The sequence below is a fragment of the Alnus glutinosa genome, chromosome 14 (assembly GCF_958979055.1).
Source record: "Alnus glutinosa chromosome 14, dhAlnGlut1.1, whole genome shotgun sequence".
Classification (NCBI taxonomy): Eukaryota; Viridiplantae; Streptophyta; class Magnoliopsida; order Fagales; family Betulaceae; genus Alnus; species Alnus glutinosa.
The window spans coordinates 1,456,040-1,481,753 of record NC_084899.1 but is presented as its reverse complement, the minus strand read 5'-3'; the positions used below and the strand labels follow the sequence as shown (position 1 = coordinate 1,481,753).

Genomic DNA, 25,714 nt, shown 5'->3' with positions numbered 1-25,714 from the left:
ATTGTGAACCAAATTTGGGGTGGAATTTTGACAAAAGACAAATTAAAGAAATTATAGTGCTGAAATGGGCTTTTTTGAGATATTCACCAAAATTTAGTGAAAACTTTGAAATGGAGAGCTTGTTGGGATGCACTAAAAACGCACATATCATAGAGTACAGTGAAGAGTTCTTGTAATTGTCCTTGTTATTTGGTTTAGTAATACTAGAAGTCACTATTTTGTCAATTAAAAAATGATGTGGATTTTAAAATCACCACTGAATTTATGATTGATCACCATTGAATTTTGATCAAATGATAATTTTAAAAGCCACATTTTTCTTGAAGGACACAAAAATAACAAAAAAATGACTTCTATAGTTACTCACAATGGTAAAGAAATTAATCAATTCAAACATGTTGTGAACGGAGGACCCCATTATATGCAGGCTCGTGTCCGGGGGTCTAAGCGCGGAAGAAATCATGGTTAAGACTATACCCCTAGGTACAGTTTCTTGTTGAGATATGCAATCTAGGTACAGTTTCTTGGAGAATACAATAAGCTCCCATGCCTGCCATAATTGGTCTTACCTACAGTTTACAATAAGCTTGAATTGGTTTCATTACTGGTTGGCCGATGATGACAATGGCCATGGCGTGTTTCAAACTATACAACTGACTTGCTGTTATCAAGGAATATCTTCTTCTTCTTCTTCTTCTTTTTTTCTTTTTTTTTTTTTTCAATCTTTTGCTGTTCCTGAGCGGCCAGGGAACATGATTTGAACGTGTAAACATCATTACCAAAGAAAATATATTATTCCTGCTTTCCAGTTCGACACTTGATGATTTTCTAGAGCCTCACATATAATTTATTTGAAAGACAGAAAAAATATCAATCACTGAAGATTTTGATGATACCTCTAAACTGTTATGGCTTTTGCAATGTCTTCCCAAAGTTCAAAAGTTTATAATATGGATCTAAACGTCCTAGCCATGGGTCATCTTTCTTTCTAGTTTGAGGGTATATTTGTATTTTACAAATTTTATACTGGCATAAGAATTATTTCGCTTGTTATGTGTTTTGAGTTAACAAAAAAACCCTAACGGGAGAGTGATTAAAAGGGGTTGAATTTTGAGTTTTGAACTTTGGAAGGACACTGCAAATGCCAAAAGCCATGACAGTTTGGGGAAGGTAAGTGAAATTTACCCTAAAATAGAATAAAAGGAGATGATTCCATGATTGCCAATTTGCCACTCCATCATTAACAAATCAGCGCCTTACCATTGACTGAAAATTACAGAAAACAAACCTGTGAAGACTGACAGACAGGACAGCCTATGTAAGAGTTCTCCCATCACCAGGGCGAGTCTGAAGAGATGCAGTTTCATTATTGGGCAACCAGTATACAACCAACTAGTTCAATTGCACCGGGAAAACACAGCAATCTAAATTTACAAATTCTAATCAGGGGTATCATTCCTCCAGTTTGGTCATGCCATAAGCACAATTTCACCTCGTGAACCTGTCAAGAATAAAAATAGAGTCAAAGAAAGTGGAAAGTTTATGGCAAAAGCAGTGAAAAATCAGGACTTTGGATGTTACATTTCTCAAAAATCTCTTTCGCCAACTGCAACAGTGAATCTGCGTCTTCAGCTATCTCTGAAATCCTCTCTGCCTCCTTAACTGCTTCAGCTGCCACAAAAGATTTGTTTTCTGCTTCAGCAATCTTGTAGGCAGCAGCCTCTGCTGCTTCTTCTACTGTATCACCAGCCTTTACGGTGGGTGTCAAAGATGAGGCATCATTTTTCATCTTGTAGCAGTTTTGGACCTGCATTTTGACCATAAGATAATTCAAGTTCATATTCCACCACAACCTGTATATTTAACCGTTTTGGGATAGGGTACCCTAGCAGTAATAGGGCCATGTTCTTCCACTCTGCTGTAACGAATTGTTTCCTCTTTTAACATCGTGACTGTTCCTTGTATCTGGGGCGTCTTACGCTTTTAATGATATCTCAATTACTTAAAAAAATAAAGTGAAAAGGCTCCAACATAACAATAGCATACACAAAAGCCTTCCCTTTCTTTTACTTGATGAAAAACGACAAATAAAAAGTTAAGACATCAAGCTGTCCTAACAAGAGGGGAAAAAAATGTAATTCACAAGAATTATCAGGACATGCTAGTGAATAGGGGCGTTCAAATAATTGAACCCACCGACTCGACCCGACCTGATTGGTTGGCTTCCGACACGCCTCAGGTCAGAAGTCGGTTGTAGGTGCCATTTTCCGGCTTCTGACCCAACTCAACATCTTTATATAAATGCTTCCTTTCTCAGAAGACCTAGCACACCTCTAACTCTCACAGGTGCTCTGCCTCTCTTTCGGTTCCCTATGTTATGTTCCCTCAATCTCTCTGATTCCTCTATTTCTTCAAAGTAAAAACCCTTGTCAGTGTCAGGTCAGCTCAGAAGAAAAATCTGACTTCCAACCTCCGTCAGGTCGAAAGTTGGAGGGTAGGCATTTCCAACCTGATTGAGTCGATTACCACCGCTACTCGTGGACATTATTCAATACATGGAACACTGCATAGAAGAAGAGAGATAAAAAGGCAAACTTCTCACCGTACATAGCAATTCTCCGTCCACTTGTGCAACATGCACTTACTCCCTACTTTGGTAAGTAAAATGTAAATAAGTAAGATCACTAGGGTCACAAAAATGGGGTTTAACGATAACAAATGAATATGGAAAGTTCAAAATTTAAGTTGATAACCTTGATATTCAGTTTATTTGGGTAAACTAGTTCTCATTCTATATTCCGTGACAATAACTCGAGAAAACAAGTTTCACGACGCAATCTCTAGCTCTTAGTTCCCAAGACCTGAGAGGAACTTGAGTGACTAGGAAATAATGATGACCCAAAGAAGTGCAAACAACTAAATAAAGCCTAGTTAGCTGGGCACTGAAGCAAATGAATAGCTTGGTCTTGCAATAGGTCAGCTCTTAAGGGATGAAAAGCAAATTAAGGCATATCATATTGACCAAATGGCAAATCCAACATTATATTACATTTTGAGAATAATGCACTAGAAGTATGCACCAGCCAATTTGAAATTGTATTGTTTAGATGAATATATATAAAATGAGCCAGCAAGAGAAATATTCATGGTGCAGAATAATTAGTAAATAATCTGCATTGAAAAGCATTAAACCAATCACCTTTTCAAGTTTGTCTTGTGCAACCAGCCTTCTCAACCTTGCACTTAACAACCTCTTAAAATTCTGTGGAACCTCATGCCTTTGCTGCAATAATTATTGAAGAAAAAGGGCATTCATCATTTCTCCCAAACTTAACAAGTGGAGTAATGATGATGAAAATGTGATATAGAAGCTAAAGAATATTAACACCTCGTGATAAGGTTAAGGTAGCAGCGAATAGGTAATATCATTCAAAACTTCCAAAACTAGCTAAGCTCTAGAATTTTCACTTTATTGTAGGATTTAAGAAAAGCTCATTGTTATAAACCAAAGAAGTACATGAAATATAATTTATGGTAATTCTAGCCAATGAGGATTATCTTAAAAAGTTATGGCAGCAAGAGCAGCACAACAATAAAATCAAAATGCATCAGCAGAACCAGACTGTATTGCTTCCTCTTACTGGTAATAGTACCAATTAGAAGACCAAGGAGAGTAGGATCCTCAGCCTACAGGGCATTAGCAGCTGTTCCCAGCTGTCGTGCTTCTCCCAACAGAAGATTCTTATGCATTACTCACCCATCTGCCACTAGAAACACCAGTTCCCATTTGTCTTGCATGTGTTAAGCATGATTTTTACATGTTTTCAGAAATTAAGTATTTTTTACCTGAATTAAAGAGAAAGTGTCCAAGGTTACTTAGACGTGAGATTTTCTAAAATCAATTTTTTCTTAAATTTGGTTGCAGACTTAGGAGTTGGATATGTTGAGTACTAGGGAAATTAAATTCTATTTTGAAACTTGAGTTTAATGAGAGAAAAATATAGCCGCTGCCTCTATTCATTTCCTTTTGCAATAAGCCTACATAAAGTTTTGGTATCAGCAGAATCTTAGAGATATTTCTTTGTAAACCAAATTAATAAGTTCCTCCATGGTGTTTTAACTAATAATGATATACAGGGAAAAAATGAATCATACCTCAATAAAGCCAACGATTTTACCAGTGTCCAGTCCATTTGGCTCTTTCGAGGTTGAAAGTGCTTCAAAAATCATTGCATTGTACCTGTTCACAAATGATGAAATATGTTAAACATAACAGGAAAGCGATTGAGAAAAGTGAAGCTAAAAACATGATAGGGGCATGTAAGGCTCTTGGAAATAATTGAAAGTTGGAACAAGACACTGCATAACAACTGTAGACATACAAGGAGGTCTTTCTATGACTTTGTACATGGGTTTCATATATCATGAGTAACCACTTGAATTGTTTTGAGAAAGACAAAAGGAAAATTCTTTCTAATTTTTTGAAATGAGAACTATTGGTGATTACTTGCACCGGATTCCTCTGATCCTTAAAAAAGTGTAACTAATAGATGGGCTTGAATGGATGCGAAATATAGAGTATAACTTGTGACTGACTCTAAAAAAACATCATCATGATATATGATTCTAGGAAGAGGATGTAAATAAGCCCATGGAATGCAAAGCAAACCCGGATCATGCCATTCTGTACAATAGCATCAATGTGCAAATTTACCACATAACGCAGCTTTCCAGTACACATAACAATTAGCTACAGGCTTTCAGTCGTGCCTCATTTATAATTTTTTTCATTGAATAGAGATTCTTTCAATTGGGATATTTAAGAAAGCATGCCATGAATCCATGCACATTAATTGCGGGCAGGAGACAACATCAAGATATAATAACTCTTCTCCATATAGAAGTTACATACATAACTATTTCAAGCCACTGAATGCAGCAAGCTATTTTTGGATATCTGATGACAAACAACCCACTTCTTATATGCTTAAAAGGAAGGACTATCTTATAGTTTTAAGGAAATGGCTGCCATCTCATATCTACCGGTCAATTGAAACAAAGTCTTTGGCTTCAAGATACATTCACTGCATTCCCTTTCCCCCCCAACTTGTTAACCAACCGTCCTATCACAATGCTTGCAGGAATTTATAAGATTCTCAAAAGCTGTCTCCTTTCATATTGCAAACACGTGTTTCCCACTCATCATTCCTCACCTTTTGACATTCAGAAAAATTCCAATCACTCAGCAGATATGCAAATATATGCAGTGAAAACTTCATAGTATACCATACAGCATCATGGAGTTACCTGCATAATTTTTCGGTTACGAAAATAAAAGGCAAAAGAAATTTATTGGCAGCAAAGGAAAGAGAAAACTAGGTGCCATACCTTGAAGCATTTTTTCCATCCATTAAACTCTTTGAAGAATCATCCATATTTGGATCAGCCACTGCATCATGTGCAACTGGAGCTGCAGTGGGGGTCTGTGCAATGGATGATGGAGTAGGGGGAGCCTCCTGGTTGAGTTTTGATTTTGGCGTCCGTGATTTTTCTCGGGGGCCTTGGCCATTGGCACTAACACTCAAATTCCTCCATTTATCCTATTCAAGCAGAAAACAATGAGAGCATCTATCAGGCACAAAATATTTGCCGCAATAAATATATGTTGTGATACCACATAAGTGGCATCCACTCTCAATACTAACATGGTGATATTTGGGTGTACATCTAAACTTACTGGATGAAGCTATCTGAACAGAAACCAGATCTGACTCTCAATTGCCAGTTCAAGATATGGTTCCTCTCCTCTGGGAACCTCTCCATCAATAAAAATGATTTAAAAAACAAGCTTCCATGCCTGGGCTTGTGCAAAATAGCTTCTTTTTTTTATAAGGGAATTCATTAAAAGTGCAAGGGGCGCAACTAAGTACACTAAAAGTACACAAGAGAAACACCCAGCAATCAAGAGAGAGAAAAGAGAACAACAATAGCATAGGTAGAGTCTAGAGACATGGAGAAAGGCAGTAGAAGAGATCTACTCAAATAGGGATCTAAGAGAAAACAAGTCCTTAGATCCAAGCTCGTTCTCTCTCGATCATCGAAGCTTTGAGTGTTTATTTTCTCCAAATGCTCCACATTAAAAAGGAGGGAATTGCATTCCAAACAATATTGATATCATTTTGGCCAACCCTTCTATTCCAACACGCCAAAAGATCCATCACCCATCTAAGCATAACCCACTCTAGCCCAAACATTTGAAATACCATGATAACTCACAGTGCCGGTGCTTTCTAACTTGATTTCATGGGCACATCATCTCATTTAGATTTTATGATCTAGAGGTTTACCATTTTATTTCACAGATACAATAACTTTTTTGAGCCAACACACCTCAAATTCAAGGTTGCATAGCTCGTTTTCACTGGCCAAAAGTTATATAAATTTGTATTTATATTCAATAAGACTAAATTTACTTATCAAAAATAAATAAATTTGTATTTATATAAAAAAAGAAAAAGAAAAAAAGTAATATAAATTTGTATCCTAAATCACTTCCCACATTGATATCTCGTAAGTGATGACACCATCTTTCCATATCCAATTCAAATGGGATTCCCAGCAGGGGCAGAACTAGAAATTTAGGTTTGGGGGGGCAAAACTATATAAAAAAAAAAAAAAAAAAAAAACTTCTGGGGGGTGGGGTAAAAAAATTATTTTAAAGGTAACATGAGAAATTTTTTTAAAACTTTGGGGGGCTAGGACCGCCTACACCCCCCCCCCCCCCCCCCCCCCCCCACCCCCCCCCAACCCATACACCTAGTTCCAACCCTGATTCCCAGAGAAACAGAGAGAGAGAGAGAGAGATTAAGATCCATCATAAATGGGTCTTAATTTATAAAGCAAAAAGGAGAATGAAAGAACGAAGCTTAACTTAACAATCCCAGTCAGTCAGATGTTGCATTGTCAAGAAAAAAAATTGGGACTTTAGCATATGTCAATGAACTAAACCAACTTTCTACATGGTCCACATCACTTCCTTACATGTCAAATCCTCTAATAATCATCATGGTGCATTTCCACACTGAACATTAATCATAAGGAGACTCAATAGAAAAAGGGTAAACTTAAATACAATCATTGTGAATGTTGATATAAGTTATGATCAACTAATAGCACTGGGAGGAACTGCATGATAGCTTATTCAATGAAGAGTGAATTGGTTCCCAATTATTTTCATAGTCACTAACAGTCAAAAATATTCAAGTTCGGCATAAAAACTCCCTAAATTAACAACCAATTATGCCAGTTCGATGGTTTTCACATGCTATGAAGGCAGGCTATATTACTTGCACAAGTCTCTTCTGGGTTCAAATATACAAGGCCAAAATAAAGAACAGCATTCATTCCTATAGCTTATGAATCGGAAAGGCACGTTGTTTTCTTGCAGTTACTCAAAATTTCTTGGTTTTGTGTGTTCGTGCTAAATCTCATAAATCATGAAGGAACGTTCTTTTCTTGCAGTTTTTCTCAAGATTCTGGGTTTTGTGGGTTTATCAAAACCTATACAAATCTCTTCTGGGTTCAAATATACAATTCCAAAATAAAGAATAACATTCACTCCTACAGCAAATCATAAAGACTCGTTATTTTCTTGCAGCTACTCAAAATTCTGGGTTTTGTGTGTTAATGAAAACCAGCTATGCAAACCCACATACATACTACGTAAGTGTACATGTATGTACAGAGGAAGAGTGGGAGAGAAACACCTTGAGATCAATGTTGGAGCGAGAGGAGAGAAATGGATTGAACTCAGGGTCTCTCTGGATGTCCTTCCATTTTCCAGTGCCGTGCTTGGCCACTCCTGCACGTAGTGCTTCTTCTTCCTCCGATGTCCACTTTTGTTTTGGGTTTCCCATGTCTCTGTATCTCTCGCTCTCTTTCGCTGTCTTGCTGCCACTGGATGCCACAGCCCGCAAATACACAATTTCAGTGTTCCGACTCTGATATCGGTATGGTAATTGGTATGGTTTCGAGGGTTGCTCGTGGCGGCTTTCAACGACGTGAACTGTTATGAAACGGCACCGTATTGACCCCCTCATCCTTTTATCAAATCAGAGCTTGCCATGTCATGGGGGTGTACATCGGATCAGTGTAGCGGTAATGAAACGAGTATAATCCTAGAAGTTGTTATTTTTTTTTTTTTTTTTTGTTATTTAATAATGACGGGTCTTTTAAAATTATTATTAAATTTATAGTTTATTATTATTAAATTTTGATCAAAATATAATTTTCAGAACGACTTAAATTACTTCTAAAAATTACTCGTGATCAGTGAAACGATGATTCCTTATTAATACGAATGAATATTATTAAGAAATAAGAATAGGAAAAAGTTAAAATAGAAAGACAAACCAAAATTTCTAATTGAAATTGAATCATATTTTAACTAAATTTTTTAAAATATACTAACTCTAAAAATTATTATTTTTTTGCTAAAAAAAAAAAACAAAAGATTAATGGTGACACAATCAAATAACGAAACAATTATTCTATTCCTAAATCTATTCTTGTGTCAAATATGCCCTTTAAAGTATTCTGCTATATAAAAAAATTTAAATTATAGCCATTGATTTTAATTTAAATGATCCAGATTTTATTACATCAATATTTATCACTTTAGAAGGTGATAAAATATAATAAATTCTGAGGTGATAAACACTTAATAAAAGTGATCAATACTAAAATAATTACAAAGAATTCTTTTAAACTAGGTCGAAGAAAGTTTTTTCAATCCAATATATAAAAATGATATGAATTCTTAACATGTGAGAGTTACGTGTTTTTTTTAATAGCATGTGAGATGCATATGCTTTTTTAAATAGAATTTCTTTTAACTTTGTCATTTTTATTTTAAAAAAATGTGATTTTCACAAACTCTAAAAATACATGTTTTTTTTTAGATTTTGGGTTAGAGGAACTTCTTCCAACTTAATTTAAATGAAATGAAATAAAAATGATCGATACTAAAATAATTACAAAGTTTCTAGATGATTTAGCAATTTTAAAACTTGCGATTTTAAAAATAAATATTTTAAAACACAATTTTTAAAAATAAAATTAAGCATTTAGTAAAATGATAAAAGGGCATTTTAAAATCGTTCGTTTCTTAAAACACATTCATCATGTCTCCAAGGGTAATACAATTGGCTGGAACTATATTTCACGAAGTGGAGGTCATTAGTTTCAATCATTAATTCTACTCTTATTACGTAAAGATATAAATAAATAAATAAATAAATAATAAATAAATGTATGACGTACAGTCGTACACTTTCCGCAATTTTGTTTTGCGAGATTAAACGCAATCCAAAAAGAGTCTCGTGTTTCAACAACGAAAATGCCGCCGTTACAACTTTGTAGGACAGCATTGAAGGAACTTACAGGAATTAAGCTACTACTGGCGAAGGAGTCGTTGGCTGGGTGACGAACCCGGGACCGCAAAGTCTCCACAAGAGGTACGAAAAAAGAAAACGACTCGTTTTTGATAAGGGCGGCTTTGCAGAGATCCAGCCAATCCTCTCATCCCACGTGTCGAACTACGAATGGGAGTTGTACACCTCAGCAAATCAAATTCACCATATAAACACCCTTCCCTATCCCCAAGCCCACTCGGTTATCTCCAAAACAGAGTATCAAAAACAGAGAGAGAGAGAGAGACTCTGATAATCTCATTCACTCACACAAATCCCATTCTCTCTTCTCATTTCACTCTCCGCAAGCGTTCAAAGCAAACGGTGAAGGGCGCGTAGTCAATGCCAGGCTCGTGAAGGAACAAAAAAAGAAAAGAGTGAACAAGTCAAAGATGGAGTGCCTTGGGCTCGGAGCTCGAAACTTCGCGTCAATGACGGTGCCGTTTTGGCCTGCTCTGAGGTTTCCTGGAATATCACTGACCAGAAAACAACCTTTGTTTCGCCGGTGTGGTTTGTACAGGCATTTTGTTCGGGTGAGGGCCAATGCAGGGAGCGAGAGCTGCGTGGCCGTCGATTTCAAAGAAGGTTTTGCTGACGAAGAAGACTTTGTCAAGGGCGGTGGGTCCGAGCTCCTCTTTGTCCAAATGCAGCAGAAAAAGCTCATGGAAAAGCAGTCTAAGCTCGCCGATAAGGTTAGCGTGTATGTTTATTTTTCTTTTGTTTGTTTTCATGCACGTTCAGACTTGCAAAATTAGAAATTCTGGTGCGTGGTAGGGTTTTGAAGATATATGAGGTTTTTGGTGTTACATGCACTACATATTAGCATGCCAAGTAATTGCACTTCTCTGTTCACATATATTTGGTGAATTTTGAATGAATTTGGTTGTGACGGACTGTAAAGTTTGTGTAATGAGAAGTTATTGGATTCCTAACCACTCGGCAAAGTTTAGTTTGTTGTACTGGTTCTGATTAGTTAAGTCCCAACTCCAATGGATAATAGTCAGAACATAGGGTTGAAATTGTTAAAATATTAATTAAATAATTAAACTCACTGTTTTTTCTACTCCTTAAGGTTTTGCTTTTGGATAGCTAGTAATTTAGAGTACTGTTAGAAGCTACATTTGTATCCCACAACTATTCTACAATTTTAATGCTGACATGGAAGTTCCAACCAACCCTTAGATTGGTGCCTGTTAAAGAAAAGAAAATATAAAATATATATATATTCAAGGGTTGGTTGGAATTGTATTGTAGGATAGTTGTGAGATAGTTGTAGGATAAAAATGTGGTTTCTAGAATTACTTAGTAGTTTAGAAACCTGACTCTATAGTTGACCACTACCTTAAGTTTTTTGAACAAGTGGTGATTTAATAGATATAACGTAATTGAGTCCAAACTCCTAAGCCTAAGCCATTTGTTTTATTGTTATTTCAACATTTAATATCAAATTTCACATGTGGTGTGTAAGTTCGTCCGTTCAAAAATTTGAAGTAAACTCTTTTCGATATTTCTAGTATTTTTTTTATATGATTTACGTTTCTAGTTTCATGTTTTACTTCTAGCCTGATTCGATTTAGTCAGTATGTTGTATCTTTTTGATCATCAACTCAAGTACTGTGAACTACTATTGCAGTTACCAGCTATATCAATAGGGGAGAATGTACTGGATTTGGTGGTGATCGGTTGTGGTCCAGCTGGGCTTGCTCTGGCTGCAGAGTCAGCCAAATTAGGACTCAAGGTTGGACTTATTGGTCCAGATCTCCCTTTTACAAACAATTATGGCGTGTGGGAGGATGAATTTAAAGGTACCATTTTTTTTGTCTAACAAAGAATCATTTCAATTCTCTTTATCTACAATGTTGTTTGTTAGTGAATGTGAATAGGAACACCAACTCTCGATTATATGCACATAGACGTTTCCTCTAGAGCAAATGCCGAGTTGGGCTGTTTTATTTTCTCTCATCTATCTACCATATTCAGTTGCTGTCACCAAGCGTTTTTTTATATATTGCTGCTTCACCATGGGAATTTCAAATTAGCTAGCCATGTTTAAATGTGCCCTTGCTGAAACAATGATTTATTTTATTTTTTATTTTTAATCATCCGGATGTTCATTGCTATACCATCATTTGCTCTCTTATACTCAATGGACGAGGTAGTAGTAGATCCAGCCATTACTATCAAAGCTATTGGACATCAATGGTATCGGACTTATGAGTATTCAGACTAGTGAAGCGATCTCATACTAAACGAAACTACTTTCACTTTCCATAACAAAAATGAAAGAAAGTTAACCTATTCCTGCAATTGTGGTCAGTCTCGCTACCTCTTTAGTTGCCGCCCCCTACTTGCTCATTCGCAATTAGTACTTATTCAGTATTTCACTCCCAATCTAGGAGATTAGAACATTTATGTTTCTGGAGAACTCTATACATCAATTTTTGGCAAAACTCTCAAAACCTGGTTGCATCCAGATCTAAGTTCAACCTACTTTATTCTGTTTTCAGATCTTGGACTTGAAGGGTGTATTGAGCATGTTTGGCGGGATACCATTGTGTATCTTGATGACAATGATCCCATTCTGATTGGCCGTGCCTATGGACGTGTAAGTCGACATTTGCTCCATGAGGAGTTGTTAAGAAGGTAAGACAGGTTTCAATTTCTTGTCACTATTAGTTATGTTGTTTGTTATTCTAGTACTCATTGATATGGTATTAATTTCCCCTAGGTGTGTCGAGTCAGGTGTTTCATATCTTAGTTCCAGAGTGGAAAGGATTGTTGAAGCTACTAATGGCCACAGTCTTGTAGCCTGTGAACACGATATTGTTGTTCCCTGCAGGTACAATGGGATACTCTACTTTTTAAGTGCTTAATGTGGAATAAATGAAGATCTTTAATTGCTGTTGTACCTTGTTTCAAACTTCTAACATGGTATTATAGGCTTGCTACTGTTGCGTCAGGAGCAGCTTCAGGGAAATTGTTGCAGTATGAGGTGGGTGGTCCAAAGGTGTCTGTCCAAACGGCTTATGGTGTGGAGGTTGAGGTAGGAATGTAGATTGTACTATATGAATTACTGTATTCATTGTAGATCTTCCCATATCTATCTGCTTGTTACAAAAAGTTCCTCATCTCCTGTAGCTTGTTTTTCTTAGCTCTGTCAATTCTTACAATTTCAGGTAGAAAACAATCCATATGATCCCAGCCTTATGGTTTTCATGGACTACAGAGAGTACATGAAACAAAAAGTTCCATATGTAGAAACAGAATATCCGACATTTCTTTATGCTATGCCCATGTCTCCAACAAGAGTGTTCTTTGAGGTTTACTCAATGTATTTCAGTTCTCTTGTTATATCACTTATCAGAATTATGTGTAAGATATTATAGAAAGTGAATTGCAGGAAACTTGTCTGGCTTCAAAAGATGCAATGCCCTTCAGTTTATTGAAGGAAAAACTCTTGTCAAGGTTACAGACAATGGGGATCCGAATTATAAAAACTTATGAAGAGGTAATATTTGTGGCCAAACTCTGATGCTCACATTTTTTATAGATGCATGAACATATTTATCTTTTCTTTTTTTATCTAATGCCAGTACATGGCTTCATACCACAACCATATAGTAGATCAATCATGTCTGCATATTTTGTTCGGGGGAAAAAAATACTTGTTGCATTTTATATCCTTCCCCATCTTTATGTGCATGATAGCATGTACGTCCCCAATAGTGTTTTAAGTTGTGTACTTTTATAACAGAAATTTACTTATTCTAGCTAAACAACATAAGAACTGAAGTGGATTTGTGGAATTTACATTCTGTCTTCCATGTTACTTACTGTTTCGGTATTAACCTGATTAACATAATTTGGAAAAGCATTCTAATTAGAGGCATTTTAAGAAGCATTTTGATAAGGATTTTGCATACTCAACACTTGTATTTTATACACAAAGTGCTTTGGATTTGGCAATATTGCTGTTTTATAAATAAAGATTCTTGCAACTACTACCAAATCACACTCTCAAGATGCAGATTTTTTACTTCTATAGGATTAAGGGCGTAATATTACAATTTTTTTTTTTTTTTTTTGCAGGAATGGTCATATATACCAGTTGGCGGATCCTTGCCAAATACAGAGCAAAAAAACCTTGCATTTGGTTCTGCTGCCAGTATGGTGCATCCAGCCACAGGTAAGGAAATAGATGAATTAGACAATGTTATTTTTTATTCTATTCAAATTAAATGGGCTTATATTTCTACCTTCACTAAACAGGGTATTCAGTTGTGAGATCTCTCTCAGAAGCTCCAAATTATGCTTCTGTAATTGCAAATATTTTGAAGCATGGTCATTCTACAGATACTCTTAGTCGTGACAAATATAATGGGAACATCTCAATGCAAGGTATATAAGTGGAGATTTTTTTTGGGAGTCCGCAGGGGGGGGGGGGGATATATTCAATGTTAAGTGCGTGAGACATTCTTTATTTTGTGGTAAAAATAATTCTTTCAGGTCGAGTTAACTACATTTCCATGCTCTGTATAACAATTACACCTTCATGATATTTTTGATACTGTTAGAGGTGTCAATTTGTTTTGGGCCTCAGATTTTCAGGGTTGCAGAGAAATATTTCCCCTTCCTACTTGTTTTGGCAATTCATGTTTCTAGGCTCCTAGCCTTCCAGTTGGCACTTGGAGAGCCTATTGCTTGCAGTATACCTTCTATTTCCTAGAGAGATACCTCACAAGAGTGACTCTTTAGGTCTTTTTTTTTTTTATGATGAGTAAGTCATAAAATATTTCTCAAGTCCCTTGAAATAAGTTCTTATAACTTGAGAGCGATTGGCTACATTTTATTTATGGATCTGAGCACGTTTGCTTACAAACTATCTTAGTAACTCGTTGAAGTAATCTATTGTGCTTTCATTTAGAATTGCACTTCTAAAAGGGAAGTCCATCTCTATCTTCTGGTATGTTTTTGCTTCTCTTGCTTTTGAAACTTGTGTCCATTTTATGAAGCTTATAAACTTGCACTCAGTTGTGGTTGCAGTTTGATATACATATAAGGCAGAAAATGGGTTATCTCAGCAATCAGATGATTAAGATCAAGTAGTCAACAATTTTTATTTTTTTTTATGACTTTGGAAGCATACGCATCTAATCATGAGCCTGTTATAATGGTTTACCTTTTTCTTACAAGCATATTCTGTGAGATTTGGTTAGTGATTCATAATTTGCATTTTATTATTTCTTTATATTTCCATTTCAGCTTGGAACTCCCTTTGGCCACAAGAAAGAAAACGTCAGAGGGCATTCTTTCTCTTTGGACTAGCGCTGATTGTGGAACTGGATATTGAGGGCATTAGAACATTCTTCCGTACTTTCTTCCGGTTACCCAATTGGTATGATCCTATCATTTGTCTGGTAGATATTTTACAAGTGTTTCTTTATGTGTCTTCTTAGAGTGATGTAGATGTCTCAGTTGATGATATATATATAGACACACACGCACATATAGTATATGTGTTGTAAATATATTTATATATTGCATATGTATAGAACTCAATAAAGCCTGTGCTCCAGGTTCTTGGGGTCAGCTACAAAATTCATGTTCCAAGTCTACAGAAAGGAGGCAGCACTTGCTTCCTTCCATTCTATATACTTCAGAATTGCTATATATAATCTATTTTTAAAGGAGTAAGGATAGCAAGCCATTAGATTTATTATTTTGAACTTGAATTGAGTCTTGTGTATTCTATGGCTTTCAAGATAAGCTTGAAGGTGCGTCTTCATTGAAATTGAGGTGGTAGTCTAAGTGAGAGTCACTGGAATGCTAGTCTCTGGGTGTTTGTTATAGGATTGAGAGGAACAGTAATGCTAGTGAGCACTGACCAGCTATGCTACTGATGGTTTATGAGGTCAACTTGCAATACTAGTAATGCCAGTGATAAATGTGTACTCATGCTGCAGATTGAATTTAAAATTGTTTAGTTAACTGATTGATCACGCAGAAAAGAGCTACTTGATGTGCTTCTCAGATTATGATTGTCAAGGACTTCTAAGGGCACTGTATCCAGATATGATCATTTTGAACCTTTTAAATGCTATAATGTCCTTAACTTATTTTGATAGTTAAGTAGTTAGTAATGGTTAAATGATTAAGTTAATAATTTTTTAACTAGATTAAACTTTTGGGACAACTGATAGTTTATAATATCAGAACAAGTAGTCTTATATTTACCTTCCATTTAAAGTAAAAAAATCTTGTGCCGAGCTTCACTCACTGAGGAGAGTTTGGACCTATGCGTAAGGAGGAATGTTAAGAGTAATAGTTAAATAATTTAATTCACAGTTTCCCATCAATTTAAGCTTGTGAGACTAGTGTCAGTTTATTAGTACCAAGAAGATTTCTTTATGATAGGATATCAAAAAATGTTGGTGAGAAATATTGCTGGCTTAATGGGACAAAGATGAAATGGCAAATTATTTCCTTCTCTACTAAAAATTACAATATTTCCGTGAGGATCAACTCGAATGGTTGCTTGTTTGGTGTAAGACCATGAGGTTTGCTGTTTGAGTCTCCTCAACTACCTGATACACAGTTGTTGCAGGCGGGGTCATGTATCTTGGATTTAATTGATAGGGATGGGCCCCTAAGGGGCCTTGCCTTGAATAAGTTCCTTGTCAAAAAAAAAAAAAAAATTACAATAAAAGACTTGTTGAAGATAAAGCTTGAGCGGCTTGCTTTTTTGAATTGGGGTATGGAATAATTGATGATCTGTTCTACTTGCAGGATGTGGCAGGGATTTCTTGGCTCCACCCTCTCTTCAGCAGACCTCGTATTGTTTGCCTTTTATATGTTTGTTATAGCATCGAATGGTTTGAGAAGGTGCCTTATCAGACATCTTCTTTCTGATCCCACTGGAGCAACCATGATAAGAACCTATCTTACCATATAGTTGTATCCTTTGAATGTATATATATATATTTTTTTTTCCTTGTTAGGTTCTATTAAAAGAATATATAATGTAGACAACACTAGGAGCCCACCCAGTTTTTGAAAATTGTTAGGTGTTCGTATGTATATATAGATTTCGTGCTTTTTGTTCATGAGAGTAGAGTTCAAGAGGCTATGCATTAATATAGCTATCCTTATAGCTGCTCTAAAAGAAGAGATGTTCAGCGCTTTCATCTTCTACCACGCACAGCCGACAGAGGCTCACGGTGTAGGGGTAACATCTGCTAACTCAGATTTTGTTACAAGAATTAATTTTCTGCATATTATTTCTTCAACCAAACATTGGCTTAAATAGGATTACAAAATTAAATCAGGTCAAATCCCTAAAGAACTCATAAATACTAATATTACCTAAACTAGAAAAATAAAAGAAAAAAAATCTCCCTACTTGTCTAACACGGCAATTGGAGTATAACTTTACTTATTGAAATAAGAAATAAACTATAATAGGCTATTACTCTTTTAAGACCCTATTCTTGTAACAGATTTTCTGTAAGAAGCCCAGAATCGAGGGCCATCCAGGTGGTAGTACTGTGCTTGAGGTATCCAACTTGTTCTAAACGATGCCTGCATTGTTGACCTTGGAATGGTCTGCCCAATGAGGTTCCAGGCTATTTGGAGTTTCAATTTCCATCTTTGCTGAGAGACTAAACATTATATATATATATATATATATATATATATATATATATATATATATATATATATATATATATATATGAGTGTGTGGGATTTCAATTTGGTCTTCAAAACTTTAAGAAAGATTCTGTATATGTATATTGAAGGGAAAACTTCACTTATAACTCATGATTTTTCATCACTTTTGAAAAAACATACCCGAACTTTAAAAAATATCAATTTAATATATTTATCTTTCAATTTTTTTTAATTCCAAAACTCCGTTATAATTTTTTGTTAAATTTTGTCAAATTCTCAAAATATCTCTTTTTTTTTTAGGAAAAAAAAATTGATAGGATTTAGGTGTTAATCAGGATTTAACGGAAATTGCAAAAATACCTATACCTAAATCTTTCAAAAATTTATAAATTTTAAAAAAAAATAAACACGGGTATTTTAGGAATTTTTATAAAATTTAACGGAAAATTCTAACTGATGATTAAAATTGAAAAAAATTGAAAGATAGATATCTTAAATTGATACTTTTAAAAGTTTGAGTATTTTTTTTTTCAAAAGTGATGAAAGATGAGTGATTATAAATGAAGTTTTTCTTATATATTGAACTTAAAAACTAAAATCAAATGCAATTAGAGGATAGGTAGATAAGTGTAAACTTTTTACAATTTACATGTACTCGTCACGAGTAGCTTAAAAAAAAAAAAAAAAAGAAGCAATAATCATTGTTCTAAGTTATTGCAATTTGCATGTTTAGATCTACCTTGAAAAGAAAATAATTAGATCTTAGGTGGGTAAAGTGCAAACTTTTTGAAACTATAAGTTGACAATTCATGTACACCAAGTGTTCGATATAAATACTGTGAGAAAACAGAGATTTGCTGTGATTGTTGGATGCAGTAGAGAGAATTTGGCACTTCCTTCCACTGAATATGATAATTCCATTCTTTCTTTTTCTTTTCTATTCAATGCGGGGAAGAGGGGAATATGATAATTCCATTGATTATTAGCTTTTAGGGTTACGAATCTGAGTTTTTTTAATGCTTAAAAATTAAAATGCTCTTTTGACTTTCAATTACCTTAATATATTATGTACGTAGAGGTCCTAGAGGACTAAGAGGAGCATCAAATCTAGCAAAAAAACAAACAAGACTTAACATACGCAATACAGGGCAATGTGAAAAAGGCATGACGTCTTTCCACCTATCCATTTTCATAGTGATTTCTGTGTCCAATTTCAATGGTTCTGGGCACAGTGTAATTTGTTTAATGACAAAAAGCATATATACCATATGCTCCTCCATTCTCCCATAGTAATCTCTTTTTGGGCGCAACATATATCGTTTACTATATTGTCACTTAGACTTTGCCAAACTCACATTATTCCGACACAGGAAATTAGCTATTTTTTATTTTGGTTTGAAACAATATTTTGATGTTACATACAAATGATACGGTCTTTAGTTGTTTGTTAATGTTTTTGTTTTAAAAACATAAAACAAAGATGAGAATGAGAATGATTTAACAAACAAACATTTCTTTCTATTATTATTATTCTTCTTCTAAAACAACAGCCTTAATGGAAACTAATATTCCATGGCCTGTGATTCAAAGAGGGCAAGCCCTATGGCAATTCAAATGACTCTTACTGTGCCGGTCACTAAAACGTAGACCGTCATGTTACAATCAATATGACATTTATTTATCATGTTTACAAACAAGAAAGAGGAGGAGTCGGGTTGGTTGGCATTGTTAGGATAGGTGTCGGCTGAGGCGGCAAAGTGGCCGGAAGCCATGATGCCACGTGGAGTACTACGTACTACATTAATTTGAAACTGACATAATAAGTAATATGTAAACTGTCAAGCTAATTTTTAAGAAACTTATTAAAAATTTCTAATACACCTAACAGACACCAAGTTGAAATGAGAAGCAATATTGTTGGTGGTAAGTTTGGTAACCGGTCACCTTTTCAACGGCCAGTATGGCTGCTTTTATTGTGCTGTGTATAAGCTTGGTCACGCCAACAAAAACTCGAGTTTATGGTCTTGTTTGATAAGGGAGTGGAAGTTGGGAGTAGTAATAAAAAGTGATAAATGTGATATAAAGTAAAAAGAATTTGTATGAAAAAGTGAAAAAGCTTTGTACCGTAGTAAATTTTTTTATTTAAATAATAATAAAAAATAATTGATGTGATATAAAGTTAAAATATTTTGAAATTGATTGTTTTTTAAAAAAATGAAAAGGGAGACGGAGAAGTTTATTTCTTTTACCAAACAAGTCCTGTATGAAGCTAATTATTAAACCCAACCACATAGTCGATCGTACGTTAATTGTTTGTTATAATATTATACTTGGAGAGGTTTAAACCACATATATTCCGATCCGTTATAATTATTGAACTTCTCCAGTACCTCTTCTTCCCACTCTCTATAAATTAAGTAGTGGCATGGAAACCATTATGCTTTCACACGTACAATCAAATCAAGGTTTCTTTCTTTCCTTCCATGGCGATAATTATAATGATCATCATCGATCATGACGATCCTAGCTACTTCTTTGGGATATTAAGGTGGTCTGCCGGAAGAAGAAGGCTTAATTATTTTGGTATTGATATTAATTACACGGGTTGTTTGTATGGGAAGGTGACAGAAGAGAGTGAGCACACAAGGTGTTCTTTCTTGCATGGACTGTCCATGCTTGAAGCTTTGCGTGCTCGCTCTCTATCTGTCACGTATCCAACACTCTGCCCAATCCTCTCTCTTTTTCTTTTTCTTTCTTTCTTTTTCTTTTTTTATTAGGGTATCCTCCAACTCCTTATATGCTACAATGTACCTCGTTCGCTGAACGACTATCATACCAAGGTGGTAATCGAACATTTCAAGCGCAGTAGACCAAAGACTAATCCATAACCCAATATCCGACGCCACTCCAAACTGGACCTTAAATCATAAGTAAATGATCAGAGACCCACAAGAACCCCCCCCTCCTTCACACACACAACCCAGGTGGCTAGCCCCAAGAGGGAGGTAGCACCCAGAGGGATTTGAACCTGAAATCAAATGGTAGAAAAGCCCTATTGTCTCATGCTCTACCCGAGCCACCCCCTTGGGGTTACTCTCTCTCTCTCTCTCTCTACACTCTGCAGCAATTAATCTTTTGTTTCTCTACGTCAGGTTATCTATATATTCGATATTTTTGTTAAATTATTAATTATTCTAAAAGTTTAAAATATTTACTAAAATGAGTGTAAACTATGAAATTGGGGTTGTACAGCAGGTAGGTAATGTATTTGGAAGGATCTTAATTCCCTTGTTTATCACGCACGTACTACACATGGCAGGTGCTTGATCTTTCGACCGGCATGAATTGTCTCATTAATTTAGAGCGTGTTTTTTATATTTTGTTTTAAAAAATGTTCTGATGTGATATGAAGGTGATAGTAATTTTAAGTATTTTGTAAGTATTTGAAATTTTGGATCGTAAAGAAATCAAAAGAGGGAAGAAAAAGCGTTAACAAATAATTTTATGAAAAACAAAGCCAAAAAGATAACCATTTAAGTAGATTATGAATGCAAAAATTTATGCTTTGGTGAACTTTGCCTGTTAATTAATTAACCAACAAGTAGTAACAGCAATGGAAGAAAAATATCAGAAATAATAGGAAATATCCTCCAATCAATGGTAAGATATCCTATCCCATTCTTTAAACTTAATTAGCTACACATCACAACATTAAATAATAACCTTTTAATTTTTTTTAGTTTTATACAAAAATAACGCCATTTTGCTTTCATGACTTTATATGAAACTATTTTTTATTTATTTTTTAATTATCAAAACTTATAAAAAAAAAAAATTAAAATTAAGACGCTATTTACATTACACGTACTATCGATGGAAATAAACTAACAATATTTCTTCTATAACTTTAGATGTTGCATTTTATTTAAAGAGATCTTATTATTTTCCGTATAGCAACTTAATTAAGTTTTTTTTTCTAATAAAGCAACTTAATTATAAAGTTGTTTCCATATTGAAAAATGCTAGAGCATCTACTGTGGTTCTTTTTGGGTCTTTTTGTGCTATTGACTTTAAATAAAAAAAAAAAATGGTTAAATACCCTATTGGTACCTGAGTTGGGGTGTTGAATTTTTGAAATCAAAATTAAATTCTTATTCTGTTTGCGGATTTCGAGGCAAAAAAATTGTGTTTGGATGAATAATAGAATTAGAATTCTTTTTTAAATTGTGTTTGGTGTTGGATTTTTAAGATTGAAAAATAATGTTTTTTAATGGTAAGAAATTATTGAAGGTATGAAAAGTAGTCTAGAATAATTATTTAAATAAAAATAATTTATTATAAAAAAATATTAAAAATGTTTTGAATCTGAAAAAAAAAATATTATTATTATTATTTAAGCATGGGTCCCACCTGTGTTGACCTCCAGGTGGGACCCACGCGTAAAGTCTACACCCATTTTGAAAAACACTTGAATTTTGAGGCTTTTTTCAGGTTGAAACTAGGTTGAACCTGGGTTTCCGGGTTTTGAAAAAATAACCCAAAAAGAATTGAGATCCTTTTTCATACCCAAATAGACCATAAGCTTTTTTAAATTTAGTACGTGAGTTTTCATTTGTTTCATAGATAGACATAAGTTTAGGGGTAAAAACTATTTTGGTACTTCTGTTACATTTTCCGTCCAAATATTAATGGTATGCCAAAAAATAAAAATCTTTAAAAATTAATTAAAAATTTAAAAAAAAAATTGAAAAAAAAAAAGAAGAAGAAAGAAAGAAAAGGGGTGGCCGAGCATCCGTTGGCCGGTCTGAATGATTTCTTGCATTATGAAGGCCTCGTTTGGTTCGCGGAATAGACCTCTGGAATTGAATGACTATTCCATAAGAATAATTATTCTTTTGTTTGGTAGGGGTCTATTCATTGGAATAGTTATTCTCATTGGAATAGCTATTTCCTCACGAAGAGGAATACCGATTCCTCTAAAAAATAAGAGAAATAGTTATTCTAATGAGAATAAACTACAATTTTCAAAAAAAGAAAAAAAAAACAAAAAAAAAAAACTCTTCACTTTTTATTTTCTTTCAATTTTTTTTGCAAAAAATAAAACCTTAACCCTGGCTGGCCGAGGGTGGTTGGCTAGCCACATATGTCACGCCCCCGTTTTGGGAAATAAGGGAAACGTGAGTTTGAGTACTAAAATCATAAAATGGAAGCGTGCAATTACAACATATAAAATTAAAACTCATATTTTAATTAAACCTTTCTATTAATAATCTATACAAAATCATGAACTCCAAAAGGAACAAATCAAACTATACAATATTAGGGTTTGGCTGGTTCATCACGAACTATCGCTCTCAGCGAGGTCTACGCCCTTACAAGAAAAAGACTTCGTCTTACAGTTGTCATCTGGAGAAGGGTGGAGGAAGAAGGGGTGAGTTCGACAACTCAGTAAGGAAAATACAACACCAGGGGAATAAAACATGTTATAAACCTTTATGTCATAATCTTTAGTCATGCATAATGACAGATTTATTCTACTCACTGATAAGAATTATTTTCACATATAATGAATTGCATAAAGTAAATTGATTTATAACCTAAACCAATAGTATGTTTATTTTAGATGAATTAAGTGTTTTTGAGTATATTAAAGTTTACGATGATGTTTAAAAGTATGAATATGTGATTTTAGATTGAGTATAAGTTAGAGATTCAAGTTATGAAAAATTGTCTGAGAAGTGATATGCTAGGCTGTTTATGTTTTATAAGAAAACACATATTAAAGCATGACTCATAAATGAAATGTATTGTTTTAGAACAGGTGGCATAGCATATGAACAATTAAATAGAATTTGAAGAATATGAATAATGGTATAAGAATGACAGTTTATAAATGAGAATGACAGTTTATTATGATCCAGTATATTCTTTTTATCAGTTTTCTCTTTAATCCTTTCTCTGTGGTTTAACCCTTTATAGACTCTAAACCGCTGTTAACCGTGAGCGGAGCACGTTGGCTTTTGTCACACAGACCTATGGACTCAGCCTGTTGTCACAGGGGAGAGCCGGTTCCGAGTTGGGGATCTTCCCTAGGTGAAGGCCAACATCGGCTGGTAGCACACACCAACACATGGTATGCTTGCCATGCTACCCTATGGGTACCAATTCTAGCTGTAATAGTGCCTCAGGGTTAAACGGTTACTGCACATGAACGTTTTCTGTAATACTGTGGGCTCTGCTTTAACTGTATACTTTATTTCAAAACTGTAAGAGCCATTTTCATAACTGTAGTTATGTGCAGAATTTAACTTTAGAATCTCTTTTCTTTCAAAACTGTATTCTTGAATAGAATCATATACTTTGGAATTTTCTGTAATCATATCTTTCAAATGCTCTATTTTTCATCATTGTAAGTATGCATAATTCATAACTTTGAACTACCTTTGATCATATATGCATAAATCAAAACTTTAAAAATGCTCTTAATCATATCTGTATGCATAATTCACAATTTCTGAAATACTCTTAATCTTAACTATAATTATGCATACATCATATCTTTAAAAATGCTCTTACTCATAACTGTAATTTATGCACAAAATTCTTGAATAATAACATATGAGCAATAAAAGCTTCGCATTAAAAATCACATGATCAACGCTTTGTAAAATTCCCCAACACTTTTTCAAAAGATTTATAATAAAATCTTGTTGGGGGTTTTTCGGTGTTGTATCCCCTTACCTGCACTAGCCGTTAGCCTCGGAGTCGAGCTTTTACCTAAATAAATTGAAAGAATAAGCTTAGAAGAATATTCTAAAATTTGAATCCTACAATTTTACTAAAGTAAACATAACACATAACAAAAGGCCTCCAAATGGTATTATCCATCAATACGTCACCCACGCTTTGTAAAATTACTATGATCCTCTAAATTAACATTACAGAAACTCCATCACAGTACTTACACTAATCCGAATAATACCTCATATCATAATTGATCAACAACAAAAGCCACCAAAAGTCTTAAATTTAGTTAGCAATCCATTAGGACTACATTTATCCCATTTCAATTTAACACAATATATATATATATATCACTTAATTATCTAGCCAAAAACCTCCAAATAATATTCCAATATCTATTCATTTAAACAACCTAAAACAAATATCCAAATCACCATAAGCAGGAATTACATAGCCAATTCCAGAGACGATTTCAACATCAAAATCATTAATAACCTGAAATCAACTCATAATCAATGAAATCTCCAAATCTGAATACCCATCAATAAAGGACACAAACCTAATCCAATCCTCTTTTTGCCAAGACTAGTGATCAAATCTAATTTAGCCAGAACCATAAAGCCCTAAACAACTCAACACAAGCTTGATCTAAGAACTTAACTTCAAATACCAACTAAATCAACGACAAGTAAGTGGAAACCCAAATCAATACATGTTATAGCCAAAACAGTATCCCAACCCCTCACTGCCAGTAAACCTAAACAAGAAACACATCACAGCAAAGTCATCACTGTGGACCAAGCTACTGGGAACACAAACAATATTAAAAATACTCAAACACAGCCCACGGCCACTGTCCAAAATCCACACAAATCAAAACACCCAAGCTAGATCATAGGGTTTACTCACTTTGAGGATTTTCCCAGAAAATCCACCGAAGAAAATCACCGAAAATCGGCTCTGGTTCGCCAGAAAAATCGTTGGAAATTCGCCGGAATTGCACAAGAAGAACCGGGTCTTCCTCTCGGGTCTTCAGGTCACGGGGTCGGGTTCTGGGTCACGGGGCTTCGGGTTCTGCTGGGTTGCTGCACTCGGGTAACGGCTCACCGGAAACCGCTACAGGGATCGCCGGACATGGAGGATCGAACCTCCGGAAGATTCGGGTCGCACCAGTTCTCCCGGATTCCGACGGGTTTGGCTCGCGGGTCGCTCGGGTCCTCCTCGATCGGCCGGAAATCGGCCTGGGCTCCACCGGAAATCGACTTGTCTCGCCGGAAAACAGCATCCGCTCTACTGGACGACGCCGTCGGGTTCAACGGTCACGGGTCGTGAGTCACGGGTTTCTCGGATCTCTCGGGATTTCTTCGGGTTTGATGAGTCGTTCGGGTTTCACGGCCCCTGCTCTGCTAGACGACGCTGTCAGCCCGCCGTCGACCCTCCGGAAATCGGGCTTCCGGTCGACTAACGGTGCTGACCCACGGACGTGGGTCTGGGTTGGTCGGGTCTCACCCGGGTTCTCTTCCTCTCGATCAGTCTCTGAATCTCTCTCTCTCGGTCTCTCAATTTCTCTCAGTGATTCTCCCTCTCTCACGATCTCTCCCTTTCTTTTCTGATTTCTCCATGGGTTTCGGATATAGAAGAAGAAATGGAAGAAACTAGAAAGAAGATGGAAGAAGAGAGAAAGAAAAAGTAATCGAAGAAGGAAGATGCAGAAAAGAAAGAAGAGAAAAAAAAAAAAATAATAATAATAATAATTTAATAAACAAGACAACTTGCCGTGCAAGTTGTGATATATATATATATTTTTTTTTTTTATAAAACCAATTAATAAA

The 25,714-nt window shown here is 35.1% G+C and overlaps 2 protein-coding genes across 2 annotated transcripts; one reads left to right on the top strand and one right to left on the bottom strand.

Moving 5' to 3' along the window:
• Positions 1-1,215: 1,215 nt before the first annotated feature.
• Positions 1,216-8,040, bottom strand: LOC133858184 (telomere repeat-binding factor 4-like). Its single transcript, XM_062293666.1, has 6 exons — positions 7,767-8,040; positions 5,389-5,600; positions 4,156-4,240; positions 3,200-3,283; positions 1,582-1,807; positions 1,216-1,501 (listed from the first exon to the last, which is right to left on the bottom strand). The coding sequence occupies exons 1-6, from the start codon at positions 7,914-7,916 to the stop codon at positions 1,470-1,472; spliced, it is 789 nt and encodes a 262-aa protein (XP_062149650.1). The 5' UTR covers positions 7,917-8,040; the 3' UTR covers positions 1,216-1,469.
• Positions 8,041-9,683: 1,643 nt separating this feature from the next.
• Positions 9,684-16,573, top strand: LOC133857523 (lycopene epsilon cyclase, chloroplastic). The gene is made up of 11 exons (XM_062292789.1): positions 9,684-10,162; positions 11,104-11,275; positions 11,978-12,113; positions 12,199-12,309; positions 12,411-12,513; positions 12,647-12,790; positions 12,871-12,978; positions 13,560-13,656; positions 13,740-13,868; positions 14,733-14,865; positions 16,257-16,573. Exons 1-11 carry the CDS (start codon positions 9,863-9,865, stop codon positions 16,420-16,422), a joined length of 1,599 nt encoding a protein of 532 aa, XP_062148773.1. The 5' UTR covers positions 9,684-9,862; the 3' UTR covers positions 16,423-16,573.
• The last annotated feature ends 9,141 nt before the right edge of the window (positions 16,574-25,714 follow it).